At 46.2% G+C, this 15,690-nt stretch overlaps 1 protein-coding gene across 1 annotated transcript in view; it reads right to left on the reverse strand.

Moving 5' to 3' along the window:
* Positions 1 to 679: 679 nt before the first annotated feature.
* The window catches only part of xpr1a (xenotropic and polytropic retrovirus receptor 1a), a 151,350-nt gene continuing 136,339 nt past the window's right edge, over positions 680 to 15,690 (reverse strand). The window contains exons 8-15 of the mRNA XM_060932620.1: positions 15,163 to 15,350; positions 14,850 to 15,029; positions 12,292 to 12,460; positions 11,700 to 11,894; positions 1,942 to 2,108; positions 1,478 to 1,614; positions 1,180 to 1,401; positions 680 to 770 (exon numbers count right to left, since the gene is read on the reverse strand). Coding sequence (XP_060788603.1) covers positions 713 to 770; positions 1,180 to 1,401; positions 1,478 to 1,614; positions 1,942 to 2,108; positions 11,700 to 11,894; positions 12,292 to 12,460; positions 14,850 to 15,029; positions 15,163 to 15,350 — 1,316 coding nt within the window. The 3' untranslated portion in view covers positions 680 to 712. The remainder of the gene's footprint in view (positions 771 to 1,179; positions 1,402 to 1,477; positions 1,615 to 1,941; positions 2,109 to 11,699; positions 11,895 to 12,291; positions 12,461 to 14,849; positions 15,030 to 15,162; positions 15,351 to 15,690) is intronic.

Consider the following 15,690-nt stretch of genomic DNA (forward strand, 5'->3'; position numbering starts at 1 on the left):
TAAAAGGCGTACTGTATGTGAATACTCATGCCAGCTTCAGCAGGGTAGAGTGCGATTTGGGACGCAGCCATTTCTACATCAGAACGCAGAGGTTACTATACTGTTACGAAAATTTCCTGTTTTTAAAAACCATCAGCAGGTCAGTGTGAGGCTCTTACGCATATAAATAATATACAAATAAAGAATAAAAATAAAAAAATAATGTAGAAGAGGAAGTGAGGCGGCACTGCGTAGTGAACATGGTGCCGATGCGCACTTTCCCTGCAAGTGCTCGGAGAAAAAGCAGGTACAAAAAGCACAAATAGAAATACCACATGCCGTCAGTTTCAAAGTGTGTGTGTGTGTGTGTAGTCCAGAGCTGAAGTTCGCACATTAGTGTTTGTTGATGTTGCATTTCAGTTCTCCACTGTAATGATGTCACTTCCTGTAGATTTGTAGTGATTGTTATTATTATTAAGTTTGTAAACAGTCACGTGATTGATAAGTTCTTAAAAAAGAAACTAAACTAATATAAAAACTAACAACAAATTAAAAATAACAGTACCCTGTGTGTGTGTGTGTGTGTGTGTGTGTGTGTGTGTGTGTGTGTGTGCGTGCGTATACGGTTAGTGTTTTGAAATGTCAGTTAATTGTCTGTGCTCAATTCCTATTGTTTTGTGTGTGTGTGTGTGTGTGTGTGTGTGTGTGTGTGTGTTCAACATCTTCGTGTTGTTCAGCTGAAGGCTTCGTCATCCGTGTCCTCAATCAGCACCTTGGTGTCCTTTTTGGACCTGTAACACACACACACACACACACACACACACACACACACACACACAAAATGTCGTATTAACACCCTGTTTACAGACTGATGTCATCAGTATGGGTATGGGTGTGTCCTCATGTGACACTGTTACCATAGCAACAATCATAGAGGATTGTTACAGAGAGAACTTGCGGCTCAAAAGACTGTAATTTCCTGAAACTCCGCCCACTAGCACTTATTCCTTTCTCCTTCTCCTCCCCTTGTTAGTGCACTATAAGAGAGCGGCTGTGGTGTGTCTGAGCTTTTCTAGAATGTTCTATTGATTACAGCGTAACACCAGGCCTCTGAATGCTGATATTTCTGACGATATTTTTGGCGAATCGCTGCAACCCTAAGATTTAAAAATCCATCATTACGTGTCGACTGGGACGTACTGGGGGTACAGCAGCGGGCGGCGCAGTGTGAGGCTGTAGCTCCGCCTCCAGGGTTTCTTGCCCTGCCGGTGTTTGACTCCATCCTCGAGGTCCATCATCTGCTCTAGCAGCGTCTGATCGTCGGCGTTCAGAGGAGCCACAGAGATGTCCCTCACTGCCCGGAACTCACCACAGTTATTCAGGTGCTCGTTCTCCAGACGGAAGAAGTTCCACACGAAACGCCTTCAACGCACACAGATAACAAAATGTAACAAGTGTCCTGTGCTCTGTGAGTGAGTGTGTGAGTGTGTGTGTGTACCTGAACACCTCCAGCGGGGCGAGAGCGGTGGCCACGACATCAGCGGAGGAGACATGTGTGATGTTGGTCAGAGCGATCTGAAGAGTCCAGGAGAAACGCAGGATCACGTCCTCCACGATGGCGCAGTAATAATATGCCTGCAGGAAACAGGAAGTGACATCATCATCATCACACATCATTATTATTATTGTAGTAGAAATCAGTACTGGAAGAATGTTAGTATCACAACAATATACTAATAATGTTGAAGTGTTTGGTTAATAACTAATTATAACATTATAATAAAAAGTGAATCATGTGATATAACGACATCCAATCAGATCTCAGTTCCTGGACTGTGCTGTATCATGACATAAAATTATGACCATGGAAATGTCATATGATTAAATCCGACACCTTTGGGTTGTGGGTGTGAGTCTGTAGTTTCCTGTATGTGTGTGTGTGTGTGTGTGTAAGAGAGAGACCTTCTGTGGATAGACAATCTCCTCCCGGAGGAAGGTGTGCTCCCCGGCGTTGCGGTCAAACAGACCCCAGTCCATCTTCAGATCCCAGATCAGTGTGTAGAGGGAGCTGATGGTGGAGAAGATGATGAGCAGGTAGAGGAACGCCTCGGCATCGGTATCGCTCTGGTCTGAGAGAGAGAGAGAGAGAGAGAGAGAGAGAGAGAGAGAGAGGAAAGTCACTCTATCTGTACACTTGTTTATCCCTCCCCATCATTAATAACACACACACACACACACACACAGAACAAGTCAAAGTAAATAATGCCATTACAGATACCTGCTGTTCTCACAGTGTCCGCCAGGGGGCGACAGTTCATCATTAATAATGCACATTACACACAAGTGTATCCGGGCCAGAGGTTTTTTGTGTAGCTGAACTGTACTTTTGCTTAAAACTAATTTTTAAAAAGAAACGTCTTTACTTCATACTCAATACTTTTAAAATACTTTTCAGTTTGTTTGAAATCATTTTATTGGCCAAGTAAACAGATTTCCACATACAAAGAAATTGATGATAATGCAGATTAAATTGAAAGAAAGTAGTTCCAAACAAACATAGATAGATAGATAGATAGATAGATAGATAGATAGATAGATAGATAGATAGATAGATACGTATAATTTCTGGAAGGAGTCTCCAATGTCATCGGTTTGTAACAGAGTCAAAGCTGTAACTTTCCGACGTTAATTTCCTCAACTTTCTCAGTAACGTGACAACTTGCATCATTTTTTTGTTTTACGTTCCACAAAACTACTTCCAACAAAGTACGTTCTTTAATAAATAAAATTGTCGCAAAAAGAAAACGCACTGGATTAAAATGATCTCAGAAGGGTTTGCTTTTTTTTTTTAAATTACACTGGAGCGCCGTTATAGTACGGATCGCTATTACATGAAAACCGCTGTAACACGATCAGCTCATGGCTCCTAAAATTAAATTTTAACGTTATGCAGCTGCATTCAAGAACTCAACAGCCTCAGACTCAGAAGAAGAGTCACCTGAAAATGTGTTACAGTTTGAATGCAGCGATGTTTCTGCAGTGAACGTCACGGCATCTACGAAACACGCTTCATGTCATCTGTCGACAGGCTCGCGCAAGGTTTCAACAAATGAAAGCTACAGAGTTTTTCAGTAAAACTAAGGACTAAACTGTGCTGTAAATGAACTGTGCTTGTTACACAATAATCACTGTTCGATTCTTTGAACACTTTCGTTTACTTATTATTACATGCAGTGAATTATTATACGATTGTCCATATTCTCACTGCTATTGTGATTTTAGAATAACCGGTGGTGCAATTACGCTGTAGAGAATTATAATTATGATTGTTCAGGACAAAAGCTGCATTTTTAATACCTTGCAATGCAAACACAGGATGTCGCTACTGAAAAAACGAATTTTGTTAAAGGTAGACCACCTTTCAGATTTTACAAATGTAGGCCATAAAAAGAATTTTCCCGACACCCAATTATTTTTGTTGAGTGACCGAAAGCTACTGAATTCAAATCAGACTGCCAATTTTATTTGTTTTTTAAAAACAGAACAATTAATGATTTTAAAGCTACGTGGCCCTAAATTCTCCGCTATTTTTTCCTGCTTCACCATGACTCAATTCAAGATACTACGTCATGCATCACATGGTGGGCTTTCCCCGTTCACACAAGGCATTGTGGGATACAAATTTGAAACAGGAGAGAAAAATGGAGGACGTGAGTGTGCGAATGAAACGTGAAAGAGCGACTACAGTAACGGAAAGAAAGCGAGAAGAAAGGATGTTATGTTCTATACGAAGGAAAGGAAACGCAGGACCAAACTAATAAATATGGGCGCTCAGCGAGCACCTCGGTGTGATCAGCTGTTCGTTTAGCGACAGAATGATGGAACTGTCAGTGCACGCTCAAAGGGAAACCTGTAGATGGCAGTAATGCAACACTGTGGATGCCAGCTGCTGTAAAACCCAAAAGAAGAAGAAGAAGGTAAACCTGCGCATGCGCACACGGACTTCCTCTGTCTGCTCGACTGCGCCAAGCGAGCGATTTCATGCACATTATTTGCTTTAATCCCCTTGTAGCAGTTCGGATGGGTGGGTGGAGCACAGAAGGACGGCAGGCCAGAAATGAGTTCACAAAACCCGTTTATTATAGCTTTTCAGCTCACTTTTCAGCTTTCTTTCACTCAAACTTTCACTCACTCACACACATCTGCTGTGGTCAGGTTGGGGAGAGAGCCCGCTCTGCTCTCGCTCTCTTCCTTAAATAGGGCGCGGCTGCTGGGAAGACACACAAACACAGGTTAATTCACATCAGGTGTAGTGATTCTGCCACTTACCTTCTCTGACTCCGCCCTCCGGTCACAGACCGACGCTTGACCACGCCCCCACTGCCACATGCCCCCACCGCCCGACTCAGGCCAGGCGGCTGTCCGGCCCGCAGCCGACTCCCCCCCCTTGAGGGGAGGAAGTCCGCCACGACCATCTCCGCCCCCGGCCTGTGGACCACCTTGAAGTTAAAGGGTTGGAGTGCCAGATACCAACGGGTGATCCGCGCGTTGGCATCCTTCATGCGGTGGAGCCACTGGAGGGGTGCGTCGTCCGAACAGAGGCTGAAAGGGCGTCCCAGCAGGTAGTAACGGAGGGCGAGGACCGCCCACTTGATAGCCAGGCACTCCTTTATGGTATTGTAGCGCCCCTCACGCACTGACAGCTTTGGACTTATATACAGCACTGGGCGATTCTCCCCTTCCACCTCCTGGGACAAAACAGCCCCCAGCCCTCTGTCCGACGTGTCCGTCTGCAATATAAAAGGGAGAGAAAAGTCAGGGGAGTGTAACAGTGGCCCCCCACACAGTGCAGCCTTTACCTCAGAAAAAGCCCACTGGCATTGCTCCATCCACTGGACCGGATCTGGTGCCCCCTTTTTAGTGAGATCAGTCAGCGGGCTGGTGACATCTGAATAATTAGGTATAAACCTACGATAATAGCCAGCCAGCCCCAGGAACTGTCTCACCTCCTTTTTGGTCTTGGGTCTCGGGCAGGCCGCAATTGCCGCTGTCTTGTTAATTTGGGGACACACCTGCCCGTTGCCCAAGTGGAAGCCCAGATAGCGTACTTCCACCCGCCCAATCGCACACTTCTTCGGGTTGGCTGTGAGACCCGCTCGCCTCAGCGACCTAAGGACGGCCTTCAGATGTTGGAGGTGCCTCGGCCAGTCATTACTATAGATAATGATATCGTCAAGATAGGCGGCCGCATAGGTGGCGTGGGGGCGGAGGACCCTATCCATCAGCCGCTGAAACGTAGCGGGCGCCCCAAACAGCCCAAAAGGAAGTGTGACAAACTGGTGTAAGCCGAACGGTGTGGAAAAGGCCGTTTTTTCTCGGGATAATGGAGTCAAGGGGATCTGCCAATGACCCTTTGTTAAATTCAGTGTCGAGTAAAAGTGAGCCGTGCCTAGTCGATCGAGCAACTCATCAATACAAGGCATTGGGTATGCGTCGAATTTAGACACCGCGTTGACTTTCCTATAGTCCACACAGAACCGGACCGACCCGTCGGCCTTGGGAACCAAGACCACCGGGCTGCTCCAGTCACTGTGGGACTCCTCGACGATGCCCATTTCGAGCATGGCCTCGAGTTCTTCCCGAACCACTTTTTTCTTGTGTTCAGGTAGCCTGTAAGGGCGGCTACGCACTACCACCCCCGGGGGCGTCTCAATGTGGTGCTCTATGAGGTTGGTGCAGCCGGGCAGGGGCGAGAATATGTCCGAAAACTTGGTCTGCAAATGGGCAACCTCTGCGAGTTGGGTCGGGGAGAGGTGGTCTCCACAGGGGACCGGAGAGGTACGTGATGCCAATGTTCCTTTTTGAACCTCCGGCCCCAGCTCCGCCTTCTCTGGAACCACCGACACCAACGCCATGGGGACCTCCTCGTTCCAGAGTTTGAGCAGATTGAGGTGGTAAACCTGTAGCGCCCCACCCCTGTCCGTTCGCCTCACCTCATAGTCAACGTCCCCGACTCGCCGTGTGACCTCAAAGGGTCCTTGCCACTTGGTGACTAATTTGGAGCTCGATGTGGGCAACAGTACGAGTACTTTATCTCCCGGTGCGAACTCCCTGAGGCGCGTACCCTTGTCGTACAGGCGGGTTTGTGATTCTTGGGCCTGCCGCAAATTCTCCTGGGTTAGGTGGGTTAGTGTGTGGAGTTTTGCGCGCAGGTCAATAACATATTGGATTTCATTTTTACTTGGTGAAGGTCCCTCCTCCCAATTTTCCTGCAGCACATCTAGAATGCCGCGCGGCTTATGCCCGTATAACAATTAAAATGGGGAGAACCCCATGGAGGCTTGGGGGACCTCTCGCACTGAAAACAACAAGGGTTCGAGCCACTTATCCCAATTACGTGCGTCCTCACTTACGAATTTTTTAATTATATTCTTGAGGGTGCGATTGAACCATTCAACTAAACCGTCCGTTTGTGGGTGATACACGCTGGTGTGGATCGGCTTAATACCCAACAACCTATACAGTTCATTTAGTGTACGTGACATAAACGAGGTGCCTTGATCAGTCAGAATCTCTTTCGGGATTCCAACTCGGGAGATGACGCGGAAGAGCGCTTCTGCAATACTGTGTGCTGAGATATTGCGAAGCGGCACTGCTTCCGGGTATCGCATTGCATAGTCCACCAGAACTAATATAAAGCGGTACCCTCGTGTTGACCGATCTAAGGGCCCGACGAGATCCATCCCAATTCTTTCGAACGGGGTCTTGATTAATGATAGAGGGCACAAAGGCACTTTTGGAATGGCCGCTGGATTTACTAACTGGCATTCGCGGCACGCCGTACACCACCTACGGACATCGCCGCGAATCCCTGGCCAATAGAACCGGGCCATTATTCGGGCTAGTGTCCCTATAATGTTAGTGTTCCTGCCCTAAGTGTCCAGCCATGGGATTAAAGTGAGCCGCCTGGAATACCAATTCCCGGCGGCTCTTCGGAATCAAAAGCTGCGTGATTTGCTCTTTAGTCTGAATGTCCTGCGTCACTCGGTATAATCTATCCTTCATAATCGCGAAGTAGGGGAAGGATGGGGTGGCGTTTGGCTGGAGCATTTGACCATCGATTACTCTCACTTGGTCAAATGCATGCCGCAGAGTCTCGTCTCGCGACTGCTCTAAATCCGCGAGGGATTCCCCAGGAGAGAGAGGAGGAGCCGGCAGCTCCTCACTCTGACGCGGAGCTGACGTAGACGGCTCTGTGACAGCTGCTCCCGCCAACGCGACACCGGGACCTCCCCTTATTAAACTACAGCAGGACCCACTCTTCACTAGGTGACTCATTAATTCCCCAAGTCCCGGCCAATCCGTCCCCAAAATTATCAAGTGGGTAAGGCGAGGATTAACCGCCGCCTTCACTATAAATTTTTCCCCTCGAAAAAAAATGTGGATCGACACTAAAGGGTAGCTGTGAACATCCCCATGCACACACAACACCTTCACCAATTGTGCTCCCCCCAATGCCTCGTCTTGCACCAGGTTTTGGTGGATTGAGGTCTGATTACAGCCAGAATCCACCAACGCCTGATGTGTATCCCCTTGGATACTCACCGGTATGCGATACGCTCCGGCCCGATCGAGGGCGGCTCCTGGCGCGTCAGGGATCCAAACCACCGCGCCCACCTCCATTACTGAGCACTGCTGTTGGAGGTGGCCCGGCTCCCCGCAGCGCCAGCAAACCGGCCCGGGCTTCCTCTCTGCACTGGTGCTCTGGGGCTCACTCACCTGAGGGGGGGAAGAGACAGACACAGAAAAGAGAAACGGAAGGGCACCGCGGGTGCGGCAGGCCGGCTGGGGTGGGGCCGGCCCCTGCCTCCGTGGTGGGGGAACGGGGCCAGGATGAGGCACAGGAGGAGAGGGGGAGAGAGAGAGAGGAGAGGGGAGAAGGGGTTGTCTGCTGTCCTGCCGTCGGGACAGCCGCCAAATGGTCCTCCGCCAGCTCGATTGCCTGATTCAGCAACGCCAGGCGGTGGCACTGGACCCACTCTGCAGCTCCGGCTGGTAGACGCGCGATGAACTGCTCCAGCGCCACCTGGTCGATGATCCCCTCGGCGTCGCGGTTGTCGGCCCTCAACCACTGCCCACAGGCATCCCGGAGTTGCTGGCCAAATGCGAACGGCCGGCCGACTTCCTCCAAGTGCAAAGCGCGTAAGCGCTGCCGTTGTTGCTCGGGGGTGCGCCCCACACGCTGGAGGACGGCCTGGCAAAGGTCCGCGTAGGCCAGCCGGTGGTCGGCGGGGAGCTGTAGCGCGGCCAGCTGCGCCTCTCCCGTTAGCAGGGGGAGGAGGCACGCCGCGCGCTGTTCCATCGGCCACCCCGAGGTTTCTGCTACCTGCTCAAAGAGCGTGAGGAAGGCCTCGGAGTCATCCTGCGGGCCCATCTTCATCAGGGTGAAGGGGGACGGCCCCGCGGCGGTGGACCCCGCCGATGCGAGGAGGTGCCAGAACGCCTGTCGCTCTTCCTGCTGAGCCAGCACCAGGGCCTCAAACCGCTGTTCCTGTTCCTTCCGGAGGGCGACTAGTGCCTGGTGCCGGCTTTGCTGGGCCGTGGCGAGGGCGTGGACCAGCTCGGCGAAAGGGGAGGACTCCATGGGGCTGTTCTGCTTCGGCGCTCCAAGTCCCGGGTTTCAGCACCACTGTAGCAGTTCGGATGGGTGGGTGGAGCACAGAAGGACAGCAGGCCAGAACTGAGTTCACAAAACCCGTTTATTATAGCTTTTCAGCTCACTTTTCAGCTTTCTTTCACTCAAACTTTCACTCACTCACACACATCTGCTGTGGTCAGGTTGGGGAGAGAGCCCGCTCTGCTCTCTCTCTCTTCCTTAAATAGGGCGTGGCTGCTGGGAAGACACACAAACACAGGTTAATTCACATCAGGTGTAGTGATTCTGCCACTTACCTTCCCTGACTCCACCCTCCGGTCACAGACCGACGCTTGACCACGCCCCCGCTGCTACACCCCTCAAATTAAATAACTTCCCAGCCACAGAATGGCCTGATATTTTGTGAGATATTACAGAAATAAACAGATATCACAATCACCACATTTCAGACGGAACTAAATTTCACTGATTTTATGAAATCGAAAGGCCGTCTCGCTGTAAGAATAAATGTATTTTATATATGCATATACATGTAAATATAATTTATTTAAATAACATACAGAAGCATCTGTTGCACTAATCCGGGACAGGTGCCTGGAATCAGTGTTCGAGGTTTGTGCTGCTGAGAGCGTGAAAGTGTGTGAGTGAGAGTTCAAAGTGTGCAGGTGTGAAAGCACGTGGATGTAACAGGCAGCAAAATATTTTATTACATATTGACAGTCAACAGTTTTGGGGTTTTTTATTAAAAGAGTTATCAGGGTGGTAAAAACAATTGTATTTCTTACAATTTCTTCGTCAGATATCTTCAGGGACTGGCTTATCTACAAAATAAAGCTCATGGAATGTTTTCTACTCGAGCCGTGTCATATTTTCCGTACCGTTCGAACACGGATTCACTCAGAACACGGTCGGATTCTCTGGACCCCAATGACCGGGTTATAACGGCACTCCAATGTACAACTGAAAAATATGTTCATGAGATGTTCATGTGTAAATCAGAACCTTGCGTTCACCATCACTCAGCGTGGTGTGAACTCAGGCTGTACCTTATACACAGTAAAAAAATAAAAAGAGGAAGAATTGTGAGAACCACCAGCCCTGCTCTGATCATAAAAAGATTAAAAGCAATATTTTTGACCAGAACAGAAGCAGGTTTTCAGTGATAAAATCCCGAGGGTGCTTCACATCAAAGAACAAATTACAAGCGGCAGTGAAACGACTCAAAAACAAATAAGGCGTGAAAAAAGGCAATCACAAAAGAGTTTACATAAAGGACCTGCTCTCAGTCGGAGCCTCATCCGTATTCCACAATCATCACACACTCGTCTGTCTCACTGCAGGCGAGCAATTACAGCCCCGCCCCCTCCACCCACACCATTCCATCCTCTTTTCTTCTCTCTCTCTCTCTCTCTCTCTCTCCCCTCACCTACTGCACACTGTCTCTCACATCTGCTTCTTCCTTTTATCTTCACATCTGTATGGAGAACATTGTTCTCCACACACACACACACACACACACACACACACACACACACACCTGAGTGACACAAACAAATCTATAGTGCGAAATTGTCAGTACAAAGAACAACAAGCTGGTTTACATAAAAATAACGCACTCATTCTTATACATTATTGTTGCCATAGTAACAGCTCATTCATTGGGACTTGTACGGCGGACGCTCCACATAAACAGGGTTATTTTATCATGTTTATCGCTGCTATAACATCAGCGAGAACAGGAACTAACCTGTTACACAACATTAAAGGTAACTATAAACGGATAAAAAGTCCAATGTGTCATATAAAAGGAATAAAACACTTCAGGATGTGCCGTAACAGGAAAATAATCAGCTTCACAACGATCTGCTGATAATTACATTTACAGTGTAAGGTTTCAGGGTTTAGATTTACGATTTGATGTTTGATTCATGATTTCTGTGAGATCAGGAACACGGACTTCGTGTTTAACGGCGCATCAGTGCTACTGCCGAGAACGTCAACTTTACTCACGCATCCTAAACACGTTAGACAGGAAATAAAAGCCCCGATGGATCGAATCCCACAGAGGCACAGTGACTCAGCAGCTCTGTACATGAGCTCGGCTCCGGCCTGAACGAATTTCCTCCATCTGAGTGAACAGTAAACAGGAAGTCTCGCACGTTCACCCTGCAGCCTCCGACATCACGACTGAAATCTGATCCACGCAGGAGAAATCGCCGACAAACAGCGAGTGTGTTCGGTCCGAGGGAAAAGATTTTTCAAAAAAACCGGAAGAGCAGCAGAACAGTGTTTAGTTTAAAAGGGCGACATTTACAGGAAATAAATAAATAAACTAACAAACAAACAGATAAACAAACAAATAAATAAATAAAACGGCCGCTCTGTATATAAATAATAAAATGGATCAAGCAGCTTAGTGGAGCGTTTTAAACTGATCGATTCAGACTGCGGTTCTGTTTCTGAGAAGATACACGAGTTCTGAGAGAGAGAGACAGAGAGAGAGAGAGAGAGAGAGAGATTGAGAGAGAGAGACAGAGAGAAACAGACAGATTGAGAGAGGGAGAGAGACAGAGAAGGAGAGAGGAAGATGGAGAGAGAGAACTAGATAGATTGAGAGAGGGAGAGAGAGAGAGAAGGAGAGAGGAAGATGGACATATAACTAGATAGATTGAGAGAGGGAGAGAGAAAGATGGACAGAGAGGGAGAGAGGGAAAGAGAGAGAGGGAGAGAGAGAGAGAGAGAGGAAGATATAACTAGATAGATGGAGAGAGAGGAAGAGAGGGAAAGAGAGAGGGAGAGAGAAAGATGGAGAAATAGATAGATTGAGGGAGGGAGAGAGAGAGAAAGATGGAGAGAGACGAAAAGACAAATGGAGAGAGAGGAGGAGAGAAACTGAAACCTGAAACCTGTAAAGAGAGACAGAGAGAAACCAGCAGATAAACATAAAGAGACAGTGAGAGAGAGAAAGAAACAGAGACACACACAGAGAGTGAGACAGAAAGACATACGGAGAGAGAGAGAGAGAGAGAGAGAGAGAGAGAGAGAGTACTTGTGTACCATGTACCTTTGTGTGTGCTGTACAGAGCCGAGAACGCCACCACGAAGAAGGTGGTGGAATATTTCCCAGCATTCACCAGATGAGGAAACGCCCGTTTGGTGTCACGGTAACGGCGGAGACACTGGACGAATCGGAACCAGGCGGGCAGACACTGGATAATGGCACGCAGTCCATACGAGTAATTGTTGCATTTCTTGTCATCTGTAAACACACACACACACACACACACACACACACATACTGGGTCAGTAATGTTCTGATTTCTCAGGGGCAAGTAAGGTTTTGGTTCAGTTTCTCTTGGGGTCAGTGTTTCCCTGGTTCTGGTTCTGTTGGGGTATCAGTACTCTGGTTCTGGTTCTGTTGTGGTATCAGTACTCTGGTTCTGGTTCCGTTGGGGTATCAGTACTCTGGTTCTGGTTCCGTTGGGGTATCAGTACTCTGGTTCTGGTTGGCTGAGAGGCAGCGATGTTTTGTTTCTGTGAGTCAGTTCTGTTTTTTGGGGTCAGCATTAACCGTTTCGGAATTACAGCCATTTTCTTTCTCAAAGTCCGTCCATGGCTCAGCAGTGTCATGGTTCTGGTTCTGTATGGTCTGGTACCTGAATATTCCGGCAGCAGGCCATCCACGTCTCCCCACTGCAGCTCCACACTGTAGAAACACACCAGATACTCCAGATCCATCAGCACGATCACCAGAGAGTTCAACTGATCAGCCAACCAGAAATCGGCGAACTCCACGCGGTGGAACGGAGCCGTGAACACGCGGAACTGCGGAGCAGAACACAGAACATTGTGAACTTTCAGTTTAATGCATGAGCCAATCACAGGGCAGTGGGCAGAGCCAGCATGGCGCCACCTTTTACTCATCTTTACTCACTTTATTATTTACAGTAAGGATATATTTATGACGTGGACACTGACATCAGGAGCTTCTCATAACTGAAAGTCCGTGCGGTAAGCTAATGATGCTAACCTAAAAATGCTAACCTAGCAATGCTAAGCTAACGATGTTACCAATAACAGACTTTCCTTACTGTAACCACAGATGTAAACGCGTCGCTATCTTTCTACGTTCTGGAAATATATTTGCTGTTCACAATTTATTTATTAGAATTAGTTTCGTGCTGTTCAACCAATGGCAATGTTTTGGAGGCGGTGCTTAGAGTCGCGAAGAGACTGTGTGAATATAAAATATTAGAACATCACATTCTAACTGCTGTCAGTTAAGACAACAGTTTGTGTGACTTAGTAAAAACTGACTTGACATTTAATGATGTAATTAAAACTGATGACTGAAAATTAAAGTAATTAATTATTCAATTAAATAATTGTAATTTAATAATTAAAACTATAATAATCAATAATTATTTATAATATTTAACAATTATTAAAATATTAAATATAATTTAATAACAATTATATAATAAAAACAAAAATAATTTAAAATAAAATAATAAAAAATGTAACTAATTAATTCATTAGTAATTAATATTGATGCTACAGAAAATCACGTGACATTCAAAAATAAGCAATTTATTTTTGATCATTTTTCTAATATCATTTTAGACTTAATAATTATGATTATAATTGAGTCAGTAAATTATATATATATACACAAACAACATAATTAATAATCTATTATTAAAAGTATAATTATATAATACTCATTAGGATATATGTTTATTGTTTGCCGCTTGTAATCAATATAAATATCTACAGTAATTATAATTATCAATATATTTATAAATATTTCCTCATTCACTGAATTAGCATTTATTTCCTGATGCTCTGATTAATCGTTAATAACAGATTAATGTTATTTTAGTCATTTTATAGTTTCTCCTGCATCACAAATTGATTCCAAGCAAATTTACTATATTGCACTCATTGTGTGTAATGTGTTTTGCGCACGCGCGCGCACACACACACACACACACACACACACACACACACACACACACACACACACTGTGCCTGCAGGATACAGGAGACATTTTCCACATCAGAAAAATCCATTTAATAACATTTACTGTTCTTTCACCTCTCTGACCTGCACAAACACAGGAGAACTGACTGTGTGTCAATAACGTTCTAGTAACGTTCTAGTAACGTTCCTTTTCTTGTCAGTAACGTTGTAGTTCTTGTCCTGTTTGTAATGATTTAGAATGTTCTGGTCAGTACAGTTGAATCGGTTCTGTTTTCTTCCTGCTGGTGTGTGTTTTATTTGGTATGTTATTTTGAGTGTGTGTGTGTGTGTGTTGGTGATAGCTCTATCTCAGTAATGATTGCACAGCCACAGTCACCGTCGCTGCAGAGATGGAGCTGCATTTCATTATCAAACGCGCACACACACACACACACACACACACACACACACACACACACAAAAGAGAAAACAGCAGCTTTGTTGAATACAAGCAGATCAATTCAGTGCTGATTGAGTTCACTGTCCCACTCATCTACGGCTAATGGCTAATGCACATTTAACCCTTAAACACACACACACACACACACCAGCACTTTCACAAAACACTCATACACAGTAAAGCCTACTAGTGACATAACCATCCAACTAACAGTAATCAATTGTAGTTTCATTTTCTTGTGTGGCCATACTGAAAGCCCTGAGCAAAAGATAGGACAGTGTCAGAGGTCCCCACAATTGTAGGACAGTGTCAGAGGTCCTCATAATGATAGGAGAGTATCATAGGTCCTCAGAAAGATAGGACAGTGTCAGAGGTCCTCAGAAGGATAGGGCAGTCTCACAAGTCCTCACAATGACTAGACAGTCTTAGAGGTCCTCACAATGATAGGATAGTGTCAGACGTCCTCATAGTGATAGGACAGTGTCAGAGGTCCTCACAATGACTAGACAGTCTCAGATGTCCTCATAATGATAGGACAGTGTCAGAGGGCTTCATAATCATAGGAGGGTATCATAGGTCCTCACAAAGATAGGTCAGTGTCAGAGGTCCTCACAATGAAAGGAGAGTATCGTAGGTCCTCAGAAAGATAGGACAGTGTAAGAGGTTGTCACAATGACAGAACAGTCTCAGAAGTCCTCATAATGACAGTTCAGTGTCAGAGGTCCTCATAATGATAGGTTTTGTGTGTGTGTGTGTGTGTGTGTGTGTGTGTGTGTGTGTGTGTGTCTCACCAGCAGTTTGAGAAGCCAGAAGCGGGATTTGTAGTACCCTGTTTTCAGCGGGTTGATGAGGAAAAGGAACATGAGGCCATACAGGATGAGAGGACTCGCCTGCATCGGCAGTCCGGTGGAGTCAGCGTAGAGACACAACAAGATACTCACACACCATAACACGCCCAGAAAGCCTGCGATCTACACACACACACACACACACACACACACACACACACACAGTGTTTATTCCTTAGATGATTATCTAATTGTTAGGATAACAAACTATTATTCAAACCACATGTAATAACACCTACAGTGTGTGTGTTTGTACCTCGAACAGGTGTTGGTGAGACAAGTTGTTGCGTGGGTTCAGTTCGAATATGAGCACGTGATTGACTCCAGCCTGTCTCCAGCCGTATGTGTTGATGCCCAACAGGAAGAGGAATTGGATGAGCAGGAAGCCTCCGCGGTACATCCGCACCATCGGCCACACGTTCTTGTCACGGAAATAAAACGCACCTGCAGAGCACAAGCGTATCATTTACAACGAATGACACCATGTGTACCTTGTAAACTTTTTTTGGCCAGTAATGCCTTTTTAAACCCCAGCATTTACACAACCGCAACTGCAGGCTGTGGGTTTAATCAGGGGACTGGGCTTGTGTGTCACACTGCAGCGTATCAAAGTCACAAACAGACAAATGGGCGGGGTCATCAGTGTAGTAACATACTGCATTTCAGGTAATACGGACAGTTTATTTCTGTGCTCATTAGTACTGTATACAGACACATAAAGTTCGTTAATGACGTGAGGTGTGCCTACGCATGAAACTGCATTAAAAATAACAATTGGTAAAAA

Source organism: Neoarius graeffei, chromosome 10 (assembly GCF_027579695.1).
Source record: "Neoarius graeffei isolate fNeoGra1 chromosome 10, fNeoGra1.pri, whole genome shotgun sequence".
Classification (NCBI taxonomy): domain Eukaryota; kingdom Metazoa; phylum Chordata; class Actinopteri; order Siluriformes; family Ariidae; genus Neoarius; species Neoarius graeffei.